At 32.5% G+C, this 19,963-nt stretch overlaps 2 protein-coding genes across 2 annotated transcripts in view; one reads left to right on the top strand and one right to left on the bottom strand.

The window, feature by feature from the left end:
• Positions 1-1,308: 1,308 nt before the first annotated feature.
• The window catches only part of LOC108912544 (coiled-coil domain-containing protein 63-like), a 21,767-nt gene continuing 3,112 nt past the window's right edge, over positions 1,309-19,963 (bottom strand). Inside the window, exons 2-9 of the mRNA XM_018717796.1 lie at positions 9,988-10,254; positions 2,569-2,762; positions 2,312-2,486; positions 2,065-2,247; positions 1,857-2,007; positions 1,712-1,803; positions 1,443-1,667; positions 1,309-1,362 (exon numbers count right to left, since the gene is read on the bottom strand). Of these exons, the coding sequence (XP_018573312.1) occupies positions 1,309-1,362; positions 1,443-1,667; positions 1,712-1,803; positions 1,857-2,007; positions 2,065-2,247; positions 2,312-2,486; positions 2,569-2,762; positions 9,988-10,254 (1,341 nt within the window). The remainder of the gene's footprint in view (positions 1,363-1,442; positions 1,668-1,711; positions 1,804-1,856; positions 2,008-2,064; positions 2,248-2,311; positions 2,487-2,568; positions 2,763-9,987; positions 10,255-19,963) is intronic.
• LOC108912549 (GDNF-inducible zinc finger protein 1-like) lies at positions 2,736-8,151 on the top strand. Its single transcript, XM_018717801.2, has 4 exons — positions 2,736-3,148; positions 3,204-3,512; positions 3,568-3,902; positions 7,295-8,151. Exons 1-4 carry the CDS (start codon positions 3,035-3,037, stop codon positions 8,049-8,051), a joined length of 1,515 nt encoding a protein of 504 aa, XP_018573317.1. The 5' UTR covers positions 2,736-3,034; the 3' UTR covers positions 8,052-8,151.

Below are 19,963 nucleotides of genomic sequence, written 5' to 3'. Positions count from 1 at the left end.
TTACCCATGTTTCATCCATGTAATATATCTTCTTACCAGATGCACGAAGTTCTCTTATTTTTTCTAAGTATTCTCTTCGCCATACCACAATTTCGTCTTTTTCAACGAGCATACTATTCCGATTCCGTTTCAAATATCGAAAATTCATGTCACGCATTATTCTTCTAAGAACCTTATCAGAGAAATTAGGAATATCCTCATCTTCAGCTATTGCAGCTTGAATTTTCTTTATCGTTGGTATTTCATTTCTAAAGAAAAATCCATGAATTTTCCTACGTATGGAGTATTTCACGTCAACGTCGACTTCTATTTTCTTCCTCCCTCGTGTTTCCACTTTTTTCTTCTTTGGATTCACTTCTACACTATTTTTTATGGCACGATAAACAGTAGCAACGGATACTTTTGTCAACGAACTACACATATCAACAGCTTCACTTACACTTGTATTAGAATTTCGCGACCGAATTCCTTTATACACGTTTTTTACCATTATTAATTCCGCATCGCATAGGTTAGGGCGTTTATGAGCAACAGACCGTTTGCTACAACCGGCACTTTGATCCATTTTAATTATTATTCCTACGTTTTAAAACGTCCCGATTGTATTTTTTTAATTTATAAATTTACTATAGTCACGGAATATGCAAACCCTCGCGCGCGCTTATAGTTTGACGTTTCTAACTACGGCTAACTCGAATTCTACGTACGTCCGTTTACACCCACTAAAAAGAGCATTTCCCTATCTGTAATAAGTGCGATAGACAGAGATAGGAAATAAATCGCGTTCAGTGTAACTCAGTCTATGACTGTTATAGATCCTATCGATGTGCAAAGAGAGCGGCACATCATTTAACATAAGCAAATAATATTGAACCGTTATAAAAATCATTTTATTATACACTACGGTAATAGTGTTTCTATATTATGTATGAATCACTATCTATATTTTTGGCCGTCGAGTATAGTCATATTTTGTAGAGCCTTTAATCAAACATTTTTTTCCTCTTCCATTTTCGCCCTAAAATCAACTCTTCAAAAGATACATAATTAAATAGGAAGAAAAATATGACATTTTTCAATTTTTTTTAACATATTTTGCCGCCAAAAGTTAATTAAGTCCACGTTTTTTTTTATGCCCATAGAAAAGTTTTCATTTGAAGAAGCCAAAAATCTCCGTGGATATACGATTCACCCAAATGTGCACTTTTTGAAACAGATACCGTCTAGACTATACCCCTAATCTACATAACGGTATGAACTGTCGAAAATATAGATTGTACATTACGAAAAGTCACATTAGAAGTTTTTTTAGATGCAATCCGTTATGTTTTCCTGTTGAAACTTCTTCGTCTGAGTCAACATCTACAAAAAGTGTTATCGTCAAGTTTTTTGCGTGTTTCACAAATATAATCAAGTTTGACACTTTGTTACGAATTACTCACCGCTTTTTCCGCAAAGTAAACTTTCGTTATCAACGCCGATAGGCGTTTTTCGATGGTGCCCAAATATATTTTCATGTTGTATAAATTTATCCCCGAGCTGTCGCCTAATAGCTCCAAGATGGGGGCTTTATCGCAGCTGAGGATAGTGAAAATGTCTTCTATCCCACTCAAGACGTCTTCCAATTCTTTCTTTGCTGCCCGCACGGCATCTTCATCCACATCGGCCTAAAAAAAGTTGTTTAAAAAGTACCAAAAGTCACAATGTTTACCTTTTTCGTGGCTTCGCTCAAGTCGTATTCCAGCGATTTCACGGTCGCCTGGCGTTCTTTGGCCCGGACTTGACTCAACTCCACTTGTTCGTCTATAATTAAAGCTTAAGTACGCACAACCTTCACGCTACGTATACATTCATACCAATTTTTTCCTTCAAGTCCGTCAGGGTGGCGTTGAGCGATTCTATTTCGTGATTCAGTTCGTTGACGTAATTGAAAAGCGCAAAGTTCTCCTCTTCTTGCTTGACGAATTGGGAGGCGATGCGCTGGATGTCTTCCTCCTGGCAAAATCGCTAAAAAATAATAAACAATCGTTACTGACAAAAGAATCGACAATATTTAATACGCACCTTGATCTGCGTTAGCGTGTCCTCGTACAGACGTAGCTGGTTTTCCAGGTTCTGTGCCTCAAATTCCTTCTTCTTCCTTTCTTTCTCTTCCAAGTCTCTCAGGATGCGCCGCTGACCCTTCACTATCAAAAATTCCCTCAGCGTTAGGTCGTGGTCTAGTTGTCTTTGTACCTCGCGCATTTCCTTAAAAAATAAATTCGTTTATATCGAAAAAAAATGTACAAAGTAAACGTATTTCCATCCTTACCTCCGAGTGTGCTATGAAATCGTACTGGGCCCTCTTTTTCAAAGCCTCCAGCTTGGAACACCATTCTTCTCGTTGATCAAACGCCAAAGTCGCCTGTTCTATCAAATCTACCATGTACTTTTTCCCAGAATTGAAGTCTTTTATCAACTTCTCCCACACCAAGTTGTAGTGGTTCCTAAAAATGTTCATAAAATCAAATCTTAGTATTCGTAGACACTTTTTAATAAGTTAACGATGAAATAATAATTTTGACCCACATTTCTTTCAGGAGGTGGTCTATGTCGTCCCTGAGATTCTTGTTCTCCGTTAAGAGGGAGCAAAACTTCTTTACGGCATTGTCCAGTCTGTTTTGAAGCGTCTTGATGGCCTGCTGCCCTGAAGTCAGGCGGTTCTGGTACACTTCGTCAGTTACGGCAGATTTCGGTCTCAGGGTTCTAATCTGCTGCTCTAACTGGAAACAAATTACAAAAAGATATCTTTTATCTAATTAAGGTTATATAAACAAAATTGTTTTAAAAAATTGAAGTCTGTAGCTTTGCAGGCCTACTAGCCGATAGTGGTAGTTCAATTATTAATATTTCTTCTTCTTCTAATATTATATAATTTATTAAGGTCTACAAAAGAAGAAGAAGAACAACAGTTAAGAATTATTAACCTCAAAGTTTTCAAACCTTTTAATGAAAGGTTGCTGTCATTCAAATAATTTGAAAATTAATATATATTATGACTGAAAACACGAAAATTTGCCGCATATGCCTTGGTTTGGCCTCCAATAACATCCACATAGAACTCGATGAAACCAGATTGAAAATGCTGAAGTTGATCTCACCATCTTCGGTAAGTTCACTTACTGTCTATCTAAAATGCTTTATGTATATATCAAACATTTTAGGATCTACAAGTAAACAATAAATCAGCATTATGTGATAATTGTTCTGGAAGTCTTCAGACGTCTTTCGATTTTAAAACCACTTGTCTGAACAACGAGATGTATTTGAAAACCTTTCGGTACGACAGCGGAGTCAAGCTGATATTGCAAGAGATAATACACAAGATAAGTGAGCAAGGAATCAAGGTAGAAGGAGAATCTGCGTGTAGGTTGTGTTTCGGATATTTTGAGGGTAGTTTTTTCACGGATCTGGGTCGAATCGACGACGATTTCTTCTTAGGCGACATGATCGAGAAATGTTTGCCGGAAATTGTAAGTGTGAGGTTTATAACCAATCGTGTGAGTTCCTTATTGGTGTTACTTTTAGAATTTGGATAACACGCAGAGTCCTTTAATGTGCCAAAACTGTATGCATGCCTTGCAAAATCAGTTCAATCTCGTATCAACGCTCCTCGATACGAACGACAAAATAAACGATTACGTATCGTATGCGACCATAACCAACAACAATACCGGTGTCGACTTGCGGGATGTCTTGGAATTTACTCGGAATGTGAAAAATGAGGCTGAAATCGATCTTTCTCAGGTTAAAGTGAAAGAAGAAAATGAGGAGGCCGTTTGGGACGGTATCGAACATAGTGAAATTCAGATTAAAGTGGAAGAGGACTTGTTTTTGAAGGACGAAAGTTCTACAGTATATCCGTAAGTGTCGTTTTGATATTTATAGTCCAGGCATATCTGTTTCGGGTTGGGTAAAACTCATATGAGCCGAGATTTTTGTTTTAACGGCTCCTAAATAACATCGGAAATGATAATTTTTCTATGCAAATAAAAAAAATCCTGGGCTTAATTGTTATTGCAAAAAAGTTTAAAAAAATTGCAAAAAAATTCATTTTTTTCTTAGATTTCTCGTCGACAACTTAGCAACTATTCGTTTTAGAGAAAAATGGAAAAGGAAAAAAAGTTTTGTAATTAAATTTTGAACAAGATAAGAGTTAGTTGCAATTCGAAAAAATAATTATTGTTGCAGAAATCGGAAAAATCATTTAAAAATTGCAAAAAATGGTAGTTTATTTGTCAATTTTTTTCAAACACTTGAATGATACCTAGGATCTTCATACTTTTCCCAATTAAACTTGTTAGTGTATAAAATCATCACACCAAATTTCATCCAATTCGGTTCGATAGTTTTTACATAATAATTGTTTAAATTTTTTCTTTTAATTAAAAAATTTTCAAAATCAAATTTCTAAAAATCGAAAGCCTTTGAATTTTTGAAAATTTCACCACAAAAAGAAGAGCTCTCAAGCTTTAAAATGATTTTTGAAAAATTCAAATCGGACGATGCTGTGGTGATTGTTTAAACATTTTCGCAATTTTCATGCTTATAAACAATTGCAATAATTTAATGCTTTAAATTTTTTTTTACTTCAAAATATGGTTTGAAAGTACTCGGAAAGACGAGTATTTAAAAAAAAACCTGCTGATCCGCCCATTATTTTCGGAGTTATAGCCCGTTAAAGTTAACCCTTATTTACAGCAAAACTATAAGGATATAAGGGCTGTTTTTTGAACTAATAGGTTTGTCGTTTCGATTACTTTCCAGATATAAATTTTCAAAATTTGCAATCACGGGCGTCCCATTTAAAATTTCACTCAAAGATATTCAAGACCGCGTGAAATCAATGAAATATCAATGGTGAGGGGAACAAACAGATAACTACTCTGATCTGAATTCTCGAGTTCAAAAATGCTCTGAGTATTGCACCTATTGCCAAGGGCAAATGTGTAAAAATGCTTACAAAACAGTGGAAGTAGACGAGTTCGAAATGGATTTTGAAGAAGACATGTCAGAAGAAAGTGCAAGTGAACTCGACGATCAGATTTCAGAGTCTTTAGAAAATGATATTTTGCAGTTGCAGGACGAGGAAATCGACGACGAAATAGATTGTGATAATACTGATGAGGTATGTGAAAAATCACCAACTAGTAAAAAAATTACATTAGATTAAATGTAAATAAAAATTGAAATAAATAGTTCAAAATTTGAAAAATCATGAAAAGTGTGTACTGTCTATTCAAGTATCCAAAAGATTCTTATACTTTTTTATATAAATAAAAAATTAATTTTAGATCAATATTTTAAAAGTAAACGAAAAAATTAAAATTATAATTATTCACAATTTATTTTTTTTGAAAGATTTTTAGAAATTTATTGTACAACTAAAAATTAATACCAATTTTCAGTTGTTTATTTAATTAATTATTGTTTAAACAATTTTATAATATTTAAAGAAACTTACTAGTATTACCTGGTGCAACATGCAAAAATATTGGTCGTGAATATTAACATAGTAAATAAATAAACATAATAAATTAATCATTTTTTAAAGTAACTGTTTATCAGCATGTAAAAAGTCCAATAATTAATAATAAAAGGTAGTTGAAAATATGATAATTGAATTTTTGAAGTTGCGAGTCGATTTAAAAAAAAATCATCGAAACTGGTCCTCAGATAAGTGAAATTTTTCCGAGTGTCGCAGTTTTGAATTCGAGAATTCAGATCGGAGTAGCTGTGTGTTTGCTCCCCCCACCACTGATATTTCATTGATTTCACGCGGTCTTGAATATCTTTGAGTGACATTTTAAATGGGACGCTCGAGATTGCAAATTTTGAAAATTTATATCGGGAAAGTACCCGGAATGACAAATCTATTAGTTCAAAAAACAGCCCTTATAACCTTATAGTTTTGCTGTAAATAAGGGTTAACTTTAACAGGCTATAACTCCGAAAATAATGGGCAGATCATCAGGTTTTTTTTAAATACTCGTCTTTCCGAGTACTTTCAAACAATATTTTAAAGTAATAAAAAAATTTAAAAGACATTCAATTATTGCAATTGTTTATAAGCGTGAAAATTGCGAAAATGTTTAAACAATCACCACGGCTCACCTAGTAGTCCGATTTGAATTTTTCAGAAAGCATTTTAAAGCTTGAGCGCTCTTCTTTTTGTGGTGAAATTTTCAAGTATTCAAAGCCTTTAGATTTTCAGAAATTTGATTTTGAAAATTTTTTAATTAAAAAAAAAATTTAAACAATTATTATGTAAAAACTATCGAACCGAATTGGATGAAATTTGGTGTGATGATTCTATGCACTAAGAAGTTTAATTGGGAAAAATATGAAGATCCTAGGTATTATTCAAGTGTCTGAAAAAAATTGACAAATGAACTAGCATTTTTTGCAATTTTTTAAATGATTTCTCCGATTTTCTCAATAACAATAATTATTTTTTCGAATGGCAACTAACTCTATCTTGTTCAAAATTTAATTACAAAACTTTTTTTACGCTTCCATTTTTGTCTAAAAGGAATAGTTAAGTTGTCGACGAGAAATCCAAGAAAAAAAATGAATTTTTTTGCTATTTTTATATACTTTTTTACAATAATAATTACGCCCACGTTTTTTTTATTTGCATAGAAAAATTATCATTTCTGATGTTATTTAGAAGCCGTTAAAGCAAAAATCTCCGATCATATGCGTTTTACCCAAGTATACCCTTTTTAAAACAGATATCGCCTGGACTATTACTGGCAAATGATCATTTGTAGTACATCTTAAAAAAATCAGTTTTGGACAGAAAATTTATTTATTTATCTACGAATAAAGAGGAGTTATTTAAATAAGAAGTTTTGTGTAGTAAGATACATTACGAGATTGATGATTTGACTCGTCTCGTATGTGTGCAGTCATCAGATTTTTTCTTTAATAGAACTATAATTTTGCGTCATATTCTTGTAGAACATAATTTATTTTGTACTTATCATTTTATCAATTTCACAAGCAATGTTTTAATGTTGTTTGCTACTCAACGCCTACTGACCTAAAGCATTACTTTGTACCTACTAACAAAAATATCTGTACCTACTGTCACAAATCATTGCTTTGTACCTACTGAACGAATTATTACTTTTGACCTACTGTTAATTGTACCTACTGGCAAATAATGACCTACTAAATACTTGCAGTATCTAGTATACGGATAAAATTATTTATATCGATTAAAGTCGTCTGTTTATTTTTTTTTTTTTAGAGCTGTACTCCTCAACCAACATCCCGTGAAAGAGGAAACCGAGGAAGATTTCGATGCAACTAAACAGACCGTCACAAAAAATTCAAACGGCACATACGCGTGTCCCCACTGCCCGCACGAGACGAACCGCAGAGACAGCCTCGCCCTCCACCTGCTGACCCACCAAAACGCCGCGCCCGAGTTCAAGTGCAACAAGTGCGATTTCACCAGCAAATGGCGATCAAGCCTCAACCAGCACCTGTGGCTGCACGAGGAGGACGTACAGACGTACCAATGTCAGTTCTGCCACTATAAGACGCGGTACAAGAAGCACCTGAAACGTCACGGAAAGCGCCACAATCCTGAATCCTCGCCGTGCCACCGGTGCCAGTACTGCGATTTCACGACCACGAATAAAAGTTACTTCAAGGTGCACAACAGGACCAAGCACGACGTCGTGGTTAAGTTCGAGGCGAAGACGTCCTTCGATTGCCGTCTGTGCGAGTACACGACGTGCCAGAAGCACCTCCTCAGGGAGCACTGCAAGAACGCGCACCACGAGAAGAAGCCCAAGAACGTGGTCTGTGAAGAGTGCGGTTTTAGAGCGACCACGTTGTGGCGGGTGAACGAACACAAGCTCAAGCACAGAAAGGAGGAGGACGTGACGATGCTGCACTGCGCGAAGTGTGCCTTCAAGACGAAGTACCGGAACAGCTTGAAGATGCACCTGTCGCGGCACGCAGCGAACAAGAAACGGGGGAAGAAACAAGCAAAGTGACGGAGGTAAGACTGCATTTATATATTCGCGAATAATTGATTATTTGTTACTTTATACAATGGTTGATTGTTAAAGAATTGTTGTTTTGTTTTAATATAAATATTGGGAAAATATTAGTTTTAATGTGTTTCACGTCACCACCCGTAAAATGAAGCGTTAAACTGACGCCCCATCGCATAGTAACATTCAGTTCCATTCCACTTACCCGGTAGGTATATCGTTAGAAATGCTTTCAAAGTTTCAGTAGATAGCGACAGACTCGGGTAGACAGCGATAAGTTATGGTACATATCGATAAATTTTGGTAGATAGCGACTAACTCAGGTAGACAGCGATAAATTATAGTACATAGCGATAAATTTTGGTAGATAGCAACAAACTCAGGTAGACAGCGATAAATTATGGTACATAGTAATAAATTTTTTAGTAGTTAACAACAAACTCGTAGACCGATAAATTTCGGTATATGGCAATAAATTTATGAGTAGCTAGCGACAAACCCACATAGACAGCAATAAATTTTTTAATAGATAGCGACAAGCTCAGGTAATCAGCGATAAATTTTGGCATATAGCGATAAATTTTGGTAGATAGTGACAAACTTAGGTAGACAGCGATAAATTTCGGTATATAGCAATAAATTTTTTAGTAACTAGCAACAAACTCACGTAGACAGCGATAAGTTTTGGTAGATAGCGACAAACTCAGGTAGACAGCGAATAATTTTGGTACATAACTTTTAGTAGAAAGCGATACATATCTGTAGATGGCTACAATTTTTCTTAAGTGTTGCATTAAAAAGAAAAACTTGTTTATTTGAATTAACAATTTAGAATTTTTAATTTTGTAGGCTACAAATGTTAGCGATAAATTTCCGTGGGTAGCGATACATATTTATGGAGAGCGGTAAATTATGGTAAATTGCTACAATTTACTTAACTTTAACTGGTGTATTAAAAAAAACTTGTTTATTGAACTAATTTCTTTATTTTTTTTACTTTACAATTTTTACTTTTGTGAGCTACAACTATTAGCGATAAATTTTGTTAGATAGATACAATAATCGATAGATAGCGATAAATTTCGGTAAATTGCTATAATTTACTTAACTTTGTTTAATTGCTGTATGAAACAAAATCTTCTTTCTAGAATTCTCTTTATTTTATTGAAATTTTTATATTTGTAGACTACAAATATTAGCGATAAATTTCGGTATATAGCGATAAATTTTAGTAGATATTGACAAACTCAGGTAGACAGCGATAAATTTCGGTATATAGCAATAAATTTTTTAGTAACTAGCAACAAACTCACGTAGACAGCGATAAGTTTTGGTAGATAGCGACAAACTCAGGTAGACAGCGAATAATTTTGGTACATAACTTTTAGTAGAAAGCGATACATATCTGTAGATGGCTACAATTTTTCTTAAGTGTTGCATTAAAAAGAAAAACCTGTTTATTTGAGTTAACAATTAAGAATTTTTACTTTTGTAGGCTACAAATGTTAGCGATAAATATTTATGGATAGCGACATTTAACTTTTGGTCCTTAGATTTAGGATTATTAATTTCATAATTATATGGTTGTAGTTCATTTATGTTAATGATCTTCACTGATCAATGCTTAGGACTTCATCTGTCTACAAATAGCATTGTGCGTCCTGTTATAGCACACAACACTTATTGGAACAACTAGAATAACAACACGTTTTTCCCACTTGTACGGTTATGACAAGCACCGACACGCCTTAACTGGAAACTGAAGCAAGACGGTATTTCAAGTAATCAAACTATGCAATATCAGTTGTCTTTCTTTTTGTGTACGATAAACAAAGATAGAAACAGGCTCGGGTAACGATGGAATCTGAACGCTATGCGAAACAAACGGCACATTACATTATTTGGGAACCGCAGTTAAGTTCAGTCCCTTACATACCTTTTTTATCTGGACCTCAAGCTCCCCCATGTTGTCCTTTTCTTCCTCGACTAACCTACAGTACCTGTCGTAATCCTCCAGCAGCTTATAGATGTGATTGGTGAGCTTCAGATCTTTCCTTTTTTGGTTAGCGCAGGTGGCCACCGTGATGTCCTCTAGGACCTTCTGCTTCTCGTTCCTCAAGCTTTGGATGATCCCCCGCTGTTTTTCTAGCTTCGATCTTGTCTCGTCGGAGAAAGCGACTCGGTCCTCTTCCATTATCCGGAACTGCAAACAGGAATGGTTCATTGTAAATAAACTTTTTTTTTTGGAGTTGATCTACTTTCCACGACGTAAAAAATATGGGTGTATATGTCGATTCTCGTCTAAGGTACGAGACACTGTAGCACATTTATTACAAAAGTGTTATTATAAACTCAAAATGCTCTACATGCATAAAGATTATCTATCAGTTGAAATTAAACTTAAACTGACTGACACATTAATTCTCTCAACTCTAGCAATATTCTGTACTGGCCAGCACTTACTGTTAAAGACGAAAACAGCCTCCAGAAATTACAAAATGCTTGTCTAAAATTCTGTTATGGTGTTCGAAAGTAAGATCATGTTACACCGCATTTTGATTCTTCTAATTTACACCAGGAAAATTAGCGAAACTAAAAGAGAAACTCGAAAAAAGTCCTATACGCGAGATTATTGTAAAATTGTCTAAAGGAACATAACACAAGGCATCTTTCGTCTCGTGAGTCAAAAACTTTTTTTAGCTAATTTAAGTGAGGAAAACGGTTTTTTCACTTTGCAGGGAAAATATTAATTTTAGCGAAAAGTGACTGACAGACACCTTATAGGTATAGGGAGTAAAATTATCTACAAAATGAGACTTGTTAAATTAAAATAAGTTAATAAACAATAAAGTTATTGCAAAAAACAAGAAAAGTGCCCATTTTTTAATTTGTTTATAACTATCGCATTTATTGTTAAAATTTTTTAAAACCTATGACAAGTTGAGGGTTTTGTCATACTTTAAAAGTATGCCAAAAGTGGGCGCTGTAGGTGCAATAGTTTTCGCACAATTCTATTTGTTTATAGCGGAGGCTCCAAAAGTTATGAACTTTAAGCCTCTGTACAGGCGTTAATTTTCAACCAAACATGATTCTGAAAGCGTCATTGTAATCTTAAAGACGTAATTAAGCGACCTATTAAAAAATATCACCGTTTTTTTGACATTAACATTCTCAAATTGTGCATTAAAAAACCGTGCGTTTTTCGCTTATAAACAATTTGAATAACATTGTTGCTATTTATGCTATCTCACCGAAAATAGATGCAATGGATAGCTGGCAAAAAAATACAGTTTTAAAATAAAAAAAGTACCCTCTACGACCAACAGGAGCCAAGATAAGAATTTTTTTTTAAAAATTCGTAGCGCAATTGTTTATAAACATTAAGACTTGAATTTTTCGCAAAATAAAGTTTACGACGTAAACTACGATTTCCCGTGAATTGCATTGAAAAATGTGGAAAATTAACGACTCACGAGCCCTTTAAAGAGAAGGTACTCGCTAAGTAAACTGTCCGGCGGCCGGCGGCGTGGTGGTGGGGGAAGCTCGTCCAAGCGGTAGCGCTGGCGAGAAAAGTTAAATCCAAAGTTTAAATAGGTGCGCGCTCTAAATTTTGCTATATCTCGGCTTCTATTCATCGTAGAAACTTATTTTTTTTTTAAACTGGGGTAGCTCGACGAAAAAATAACAATGGGCATATTTACGAATTCGTAGAATAGCCCTGAACCCCAGAAAAAATGCATCTTTTATACTTAATTTTTTTTAATTTACAAAAATGTCACAAAAATTATTGTTAAACGAAATATTAATTAAAATTTCAATTTCGGAATTATTTTACTATTATTAAATAAATAAATGAAGCTATCGTTCATTTAAAAAGTTATTTTTTTTACATATTAAGGCAAAGTAAACTTGTTTTTTCAATATTTTGTTAGCTATTTAATTACGATTTAAATGTAAAATTAAAGTAAAAATTCATAAATTATTTTCAAATTATTATTTCTCATAAAAATAGAAAAAATTTTAAATTTTAAATTGTATTATATTGCATTATTTATATCTATTATTGAAAATGGTTGTGATTAATATTTTTTGAATTAATTTTGATTATGTTGCAAAAATTTTTTTGTATAAAATTAGTAATAAATATAATAAAAAAACTTTATATATTAAAATTTCAGGAAGTTAAAATTGTAATTTTATCGACCGCGTTATTTTTAATATTTTTTAATTTTGAGAATTTTGCAATAAATTCAAATGCTTTTTATTCTTTTTTAAATCTTTTAACAATAAATAATAATTTGAAAATAATTTGTGAATTTTTACTTTAATTTTACATTTAAATCGTAATTAAATAGCTAACAAAATATTGAAAAAACAAGTTTACTTTGCCTTAATATGTAAAAAAAATAACTTTTTAAATGAACGATAGCTTCATTTATTTATTTAATAATAGTAAAATAATTCCGAAATTGAAATTTTAATTAATATTTCGTTTAACAATAATTTTTGTGACATTTTTGTAAATTAAAAAAAATTAATTATAAAAGATGCATTTTTTCTGGGGTTCAGGGCTATTCTACGAATTCGTAAATATGCCCATTGTTATTTTTTCGTCGAGCTACCCCAGTTTAAAAAAAAAAAGTTTCTACGATGAATAGGATTTCACTTTTTTCGCGCGCGCGACTCGATTGGACGAGCTTCCCCCATCATCACGCCGGACAGTTTACTTAGCGAGTACCTTCTCTTTAAAGGGCTCGTGAGTCGTTAATTTTCCACATTTTTCAATGCAATTCACGGGAAATCGTAGTTTACGTCGTAAACTTTATTTTGCGAAAAATTCAAGTCTTAATATTTATAAACAATTGCGCTACGATTTTTTAAAAAAAGATTCTTATCTTGGCTCCTGTTGGTCGTAGAGGGTACTTTTTTTATTTTAAAACTGTATTTTTTTGCCAGCTATCCATTGCATCTATTTTCGGTGAGATAGCATAAATAGCAACAATGTTATTCAAATTGTTTATAAGCGAAAAACGCACGGTTTTTTAATGCACAATTTGAGAATGTTAATGTCAAAAAAACGGTGATATTTTTTAATAGGTCGCTTAATTGCGTCTTTAAGATTACAATGACGCTTTCAGAATCATGTTTGATTGAAAATTAACGTCTGTACAGAGGCTTAAAGTTCATAACTTTTGGAGCCTCCGCTATAAACAAATAGAATTGTGCGAAAACTATTGCACCTACAGCGCCCACTTTTGGCACACTTTTAAAGTATGACAAAACCCTCAACTTGTCATAGGTTTTATAAAATTTTAACAATAAATGCGATAGTTATAAACAAATTAAAAAATGGGCACTTTTCTGTTTTTTTTGCAATAACTTTTTTGTTTATTAACCGATTTTAATTTAACAAGTCTCATTTTGTAGACAATTTTACTCCATGTGAGTCACTTTTCGCTAAAATTGATGGTTTTCCCTGCAAAGTGAAAAAACTGTTTTCCTCACTTATTTGTTTAAAAAGAAAAGTTAGCTAATAAAAGTTTTTGACTCACGAGACGAGAGATGTCTTGTGTTATGTTCCTTTAGATAATTTTACAATATCGCGGATAGGACTTTTTTCGAGTAAAAATTTAATTTGCTTGGTCTAATTGGTTAAAACTGGAGGAGAGATTTATTAGTCCAGTATACAACGGTAAAAATAGGGTATAACCTCCGAATTCTTGACACGCACCGATTTTCATGAAAATTGGTGAGTAAGCTCATTTCACCCCCCTTTACAAAAGTTACATATCCATAATGTGTGCTTATTGTTTTTAGGGGGTGAAAACTACCTCTTCTTGCAAAAAACGTAAAAACCATAGATTTAAGCGTTGTGTCAATAGAATAAGCATTCTTTTATGTTTTGAATAATAATTTTTGATTTGTAGCAACATTTCAACCCTTAAAATCCACCCTTTATGGGGAAAAAAAACAAAAATTAGTTTTCGCGGCTCTGAAATGTTTTGACGGAGCAATAATGAAGAATTGAATATTTTTTACTGTTTATGAAATAATACATGATTTATTGCAATGTTCCAACTCTTAAAAACCGCCCTTATTGCAGAAAATGAAACAATTTTTTTCACATGTTCATAACATTTATAATGAATGAAAGACTACATTACTAAATTCAACAAGATTACTTAAAACTCGAAATTTAAATCATGTAATTAGTGAACGGGAAAATAAAAATTATCTGTGTATTATACAATTATACTTTATTATCAAAAATTTATATAGGTATCATCTAAAGAACTATCATCAGTGTCGACTTCTCTGTTCGGTCCGCGATCGGAGGGCAATTTTGGCATGTTTCGCATGTCGCATTACAATAGAGTCCACCAACAATTTTCACTGACTTAATACAATTCGTTTTTCACGATAACTTTTTTAATTTTTAATATTTTTCATCGCTTCAAAAAGCAATTTGCAGGGAATTGCAAGAGCTATAAATCAACCTATATAGTTGAAGGATCTTGAACTCATCGTTTTCGAGATTTTTAGGTTTTAAGAGCTCAAAGAAGGTGGTCCTTACACGCAAATGCAAATTAAAAAACGTAATATCTCGGTTAATTTTTGCTCTACAGAAAAATTGAAAGAGAGCAAAAATATTACTAAAAAAAAAGACATTTAATTTTGAACTCTTGCATTTTCACGTATCTTGTATAGTTTTTGAGTTATTTCGAAAACGAGGAAATTTTTTTGAAAATTTAAAAATTTTTTCATTTCAAACTTTTTTTAAATCTAGGCATTCTAAACCGGTCAAACTTGCAAAGCCTATTATTAGTACCTAAGAAAAATCAACTGTACATGGATTACGCTTAGTTTCTATTTTTATGGTTCAGCCATAGATTTTATTGTTGATTATTTCTCCGAAAAAATGAGATGACCATTTTATTTTCATCATAACTCCGCGAGTTTTTGAGCTACGAAATTTTATCAATCAGCATTTTAAAGGTCTTTCCAAGCACTTTAAAAAAGGTTGTATTAATTTTTTTGAAAAATTAGTTCTTTCGCCATTATTTTACGGTAAATGGTTCGATTTTATTTTCCGAAAAATAAACAAGTACCTTTAGAGAGTGATAGATAACTCGGTTACTATTACATTTACGGTAATCAACAAAAAATGGATCGATTCGTTATTTCAAAAGCTTTATTTTTGCTTTATATGGGTTTTACGATAAAACGCAAGGTTTTCGAGTTATTTATCAAAAATGGATGAAAATTATGCACTTTTTATATGAAAAATCAACATTTTCAATCGCAAATATCTCGGAAAATATTAATTTTTGGAACCTAAAAACCGTCATACACTTAGCTATATTGTACATTTAGCTTCATTAATATACAAGGTTATCACTTGGGAACAACCTTACTATTTGCGTGATAAGCTAATTCGTGGTGCAAACATGCATCATAGAATTACTCGTCACAGTAATAAATTCGTCATGCCAAGACACTGTTCAATATTTCAACGCTCTTGTCGCTCTTTCAGTTACAATGCTGTAAAACTTTACAATTCTTTACCTGTAAATGTCATCTCTTGCCCCACTGTGACTAGTTTTAAAACAGCAATTAAGCAAGACATTGTTACCCTTAAAACGTAGTAGGGTTTATTTACTCTTTGTATAGAGGGTGTCCCACCACGAACTCCATCGATGGATATCTAGGAAATCGGATGGATTTTTTTTAAATTATGATGGTGTGATACGGACCGTGGGGCCTACCAAACTAAAATATTTTGAAGGTCATCGTACACTCGACTCAAGATAAAGGTTTCCAACCTAAAAGGCATCCACTTTTAAAGGGGCGAGCCGGTGGACTATTAATAGGAATTTTGGGAGGCATCAATAATTAGGGGCGCGTCATATTTTTTTTGTGTAACGACACATAACAAAAAATTACAGGCCTGAAGTATATCCATTATAAAAAGAGAAGAGTATACAGGTGTTGAAATTATTTTGTCTTGCCACATTATTTTTCTTGTCCCTGAGAAAATTAATATTTTGAAATAAGAATTTGTGTCATATTCTGCAGAAAGTAGGTAGGTACAGTTTTATTATAACTTATGCAGTTTCGGGGGGAAAGGGAAATATTTTAAGGACGTGTTCTGGAAGTGAAAATAAGTAAATAAGTTCATGACATTATGGATCCGGAAATGTTTTCTTTCTGAGATAGATGTTGAAAGAAATTTAAAATTCGTTTTTTTCTAAATATCTCGAAAACGATTTAAGATACTACACTGCCACTGTACTATACACCAAAGCTCAGTGTAATATCTTAAATCGTTTTCGAAATATTTAGAAAAACAGGATTTTTTAAAATTTTACATCTATCAGAAATGTATCATTTTCGGGCCCATAGTGTTATGAACTTATTTACTTATTTTGACATCATTTTGGCATAAATGTAACAAGGCGTCGTATATAATTCACGGATATTGAGCATACAATAATAGTCCAGGCGGTATCTGTTTTGGGTTGGGTAAAACGCATATGATCGGAGATTTTTGTTTTAACGGCTTCTAAATAACATCAGAAATTATAATTTTTCTATGCAAATAAAAAAAANGCATCCGTTTAAATCCGTTTTAGGCTAAAAGAAAAAATATTAGTCCTTATTAATATGTATTTACCTTTTTGATATTAACAATGGATATTGAGCATACAATAATAGTCCAGGCGGTATCTGTTTCGGGTTGGGTAAAACGCATATGATCGGAGATTTTTGTTTTAACGGCTTCTAAATAACATCAGAAATTATAATTTTTCTATGCAAATAAAAAAACGTGGGCTTAATTGTTATTGCAAACAAGTATAAAAAAATAGCAAAAAAATATATTTTTTTTCTTGAATTTCTCGTCGACAACTTAGCAACTATTCATTTTAGACAAAAATGGAATATGAAAAAAAGTTTTGTAATTATATTTTGAACAAGATAGAGTTAATTGCAATTCGAAAAAATAATAATTATTATTGCAAAAATCGGAAAAATCATTTAAAAATTTGCAAAAAATGCTTTTTTATTTGTCAATTTTTTCAGAAACTTGAATAATACCTAGGATCTTCATACTTCTCCCAATTAAACTTCTTAGTGCATAGAATCATCACACCAAATTTTATCCAATTCGGTTCGATAGTTTTTGCATAATAATTGTTTAAATTTTTTATTTTTTTTTAAATTAAAAAATGTTCAAAATCAAATTTCTAAAAATCTAAAGCCTTTGAATACTTGAAATTTTCACCATAAAAAGAAGAGCTCTCAAGCTTTAAAATGGTTTTTGAAAAATTCAAATCGGATGATTAAGTGAGCCGCGGTGATTATTGTTTAAACATTTCCGCAATTTTCACGCTTATAAACAACTGCAATAATTTAATGTTTTTTTCAAATTTTTTTAATTCTAAAATATGGTTTGAAAATACTCGGAAAGACGTTGTATTAAAAAAAAACTGATGATCCGCCCATTAATTTCAGTTATAGCCCGTTAAAGTTAACCCTTATTTACAGCAAAACTATAAGAGTATAAGCGCTGTTTTTTTGAACTAATAGGTTTATCATTCCGAGTACTTTCCAGATAAAAATTTTCAAAATTTGCAATCACGGGCGTCCCATTTAAAATGTCACTCAAAGATATTCAAGACCGCGTGAAATCAATGAGATGAGATATCAGTGGTGGGGGGAGCAAACACACAGCTACTCCGATCTGAATTCTCGAGTTCAAAACTGCGACGCTCGGAAAAATTTCACTTATCTCAAGACCAATTTCAATGATTTTTTTTAAATCGATGTCTCGCAACTTAAAAANATTGCAAAAAATGCTAGTTTATTTGTCAATTTTTTTCAGACACTTGAATAATACCTAGGATCTTCATACTTCTCCCAATTAAACTTCTTAGTGCATAGAATCATCACACCAAATTTTATCCAATTCGGTTCTATAGTTTTTGCATAATAATTGTTTAAATTTTTTATTTTTTTTTTAAATTAAAAAATATTCAAAATCAAATTTCTAAAAATCTAAAGCCCTTGAATACTTGAAAATTTCGCCACAAAAAGAACAGCTATCAAGCTTTAAAATGGTTTTTGAAAAATTCAAATCGGACGATTAGGTGAGCCGTGGTGATTGTTTAAACATTTTCCCATTTTTTACGCTTATAAACAATTAATTGCAATAATTTAACGATTTTTCAAATTTTTTTAATTCTAAAATATGGTTTGAAAATACTCGGAAAGACGTTGTATTAAAAAAAAACTGATGATCCGCCCATTAATTTCGGTTATAGCCCGTTAAAGTTAACCCTTATTTACAGCAAAACTATAAGAGTATACGCGCTGTTTTTTTTAACTAATAGGTTTGTCATTCCGAGTACTTTCCAGATATAAATTTTCAAAATTTGCAATCACGGGCGTACCATTTAAAATGTCACTCAAAGATATTCAAGACCGCGTGAAATCAACGAGATGAGATATCAGTGGTGGGGGGAGCAAACACACAGCTACTCCGATCTGAATTCTCGAGTTCAAAACTGCGACGCTCGGAAAAATTTCACTTATCTCAGCTTCTAATGGACCAATTTCGATGATTTTTTTTTAAATTGATGTCTCTCTACTTAAAAAATTCATTTATCATATGGGACTTTTGACATACAGATAAACAGTTACTTTAAAAAATGATTAATTTATTATGTTTATTTATTTACTATGTTAATATTCACGACCAAAATTTTTGCATGTTGCACCAGGTAATACTAGTAAGTTTGTTTAAATATTATAAAATTGTTTAATCAATAATTATTTAAATAAACAACTGAAAATTAGTATTAATTTTTAGTTGTACAATAAATTTCTAAAAATCTTTCAAAAAAAATAAATTTTAATTTTTTCGTTTATTCTTAAAATATTTATCTAAAAATTATTTTTTATTTATATAAAAAAAGTATAAGAATCTTTTGGATACTTCAATAAACAGTACACACTTTTCATGATTTTTCAAATTTTAAACTATTTATTTCAATTTTTATTTATATTTAATCTAATCTAATTCTTTTACTAGTTGGTGATTTTTCACATGCCTCATCAGTATTATCACAATCTATTTCGTCGTCGATTTCCTCGTCCTGCAACTGCAAAATATCATTTTCTAACGACTCTGAAATCTGATCGTCGAGTTCGCTTGCACTTTCTTCTGCCATGTCTTCTTCAAAATCGATTTCGAACTCGTCTACTTCCACTGTTTTGTAAGTATTTTTACACATTTGCCCTGGGCAATGGGTGCAATACTCAATGCATTTTTGAACTCGAGAATTCAGATCGAAGTATATGTGTGTTTGCTCCCCCACCACTGATATTTCATTGATTTCACGCGGTCTTGAATATCTCTGAGCGACATTTTAAATGGGACGCCCGTGATTGCAAAGGACCCCGCAATAATCTTATGGAAATTGGGTTTCTGTCAAATTGTCTGAATTTTTGATATGTTGTAGATTTTGTCATCCTGAACAAAAGTCTCCATGGGCACAAAGTGCCAAAATGAACATTTTGGCAGCTACGGAGCTGCCAAAGCTCCCCTGACCCGTTGCAAAACTATTCATTTTCAATACTATTTACAGATGTCAAAAGCATATTTTAATTATTCTAATATATAGGGTAATGTTTTTGAGGTCACTGGATTCAACCCTCATGTCAGATTGGACAAATTGACCGTTGACAGCTGTCAATACACTGTCAACGAAGAATAGAAAAGTAAATATTCTCTTTTCACATTGAGAGTTTGGGCTTTTGAGGGAGCTGAATTCAATTCTCATGCCAGATTGGCAAAATTGACAGTTGACAGCTGTCAATTGACTGTCAACGAGGAATATAAAAGTAAATAT

The sequence above is a fragment of the Anoplophora glabripennis genome, unplaced genomic scaffold (genome assembly GCF_000390285.2).
Source record: "Anoplophora glabripennis isolate ALB-LARVAE unplaced genomic scaffold, Agla_2.0 scaffold1092, whole genome shotgun sequence".
NCBI lineage: Eukaryota > Metazoa > Arthropoda > Insecta > Coleoptera > Cerambycidae > Anoplophora > Anoplophora glabripennis.
This window is presented reverse-complemented; position numbering and strand designations above follow the sequence as displayed.

What these genes read in the sequence shown, in the direction of transcription:
- LOC108912549 (XM_018717801.2), top strand. Translation starts at nt 3,035, where the DNA reads ATGACTGAAAACACGAAAATTTGCCGCATATGCCTTGGTTTGGCCTCC. An exon ending in AGAAATGTTTGCCGGAAATT is followed by an intron (nt 3,513 to 3,567) that starts GTAAGTGTGAGG and finishes TGTTACTTTTAG; the next exon opens with AATTTGGATAACACGCAGAG. An exon ending in GAAAGTTCTACAGTATATCC is followed by an intron (nt 3,903 to 7,294) that starts GTAAGTGTCGTT and finishes TTTTTTTTTTAG; the next exon opens with AGCTGTACTCCTCAACCAAC.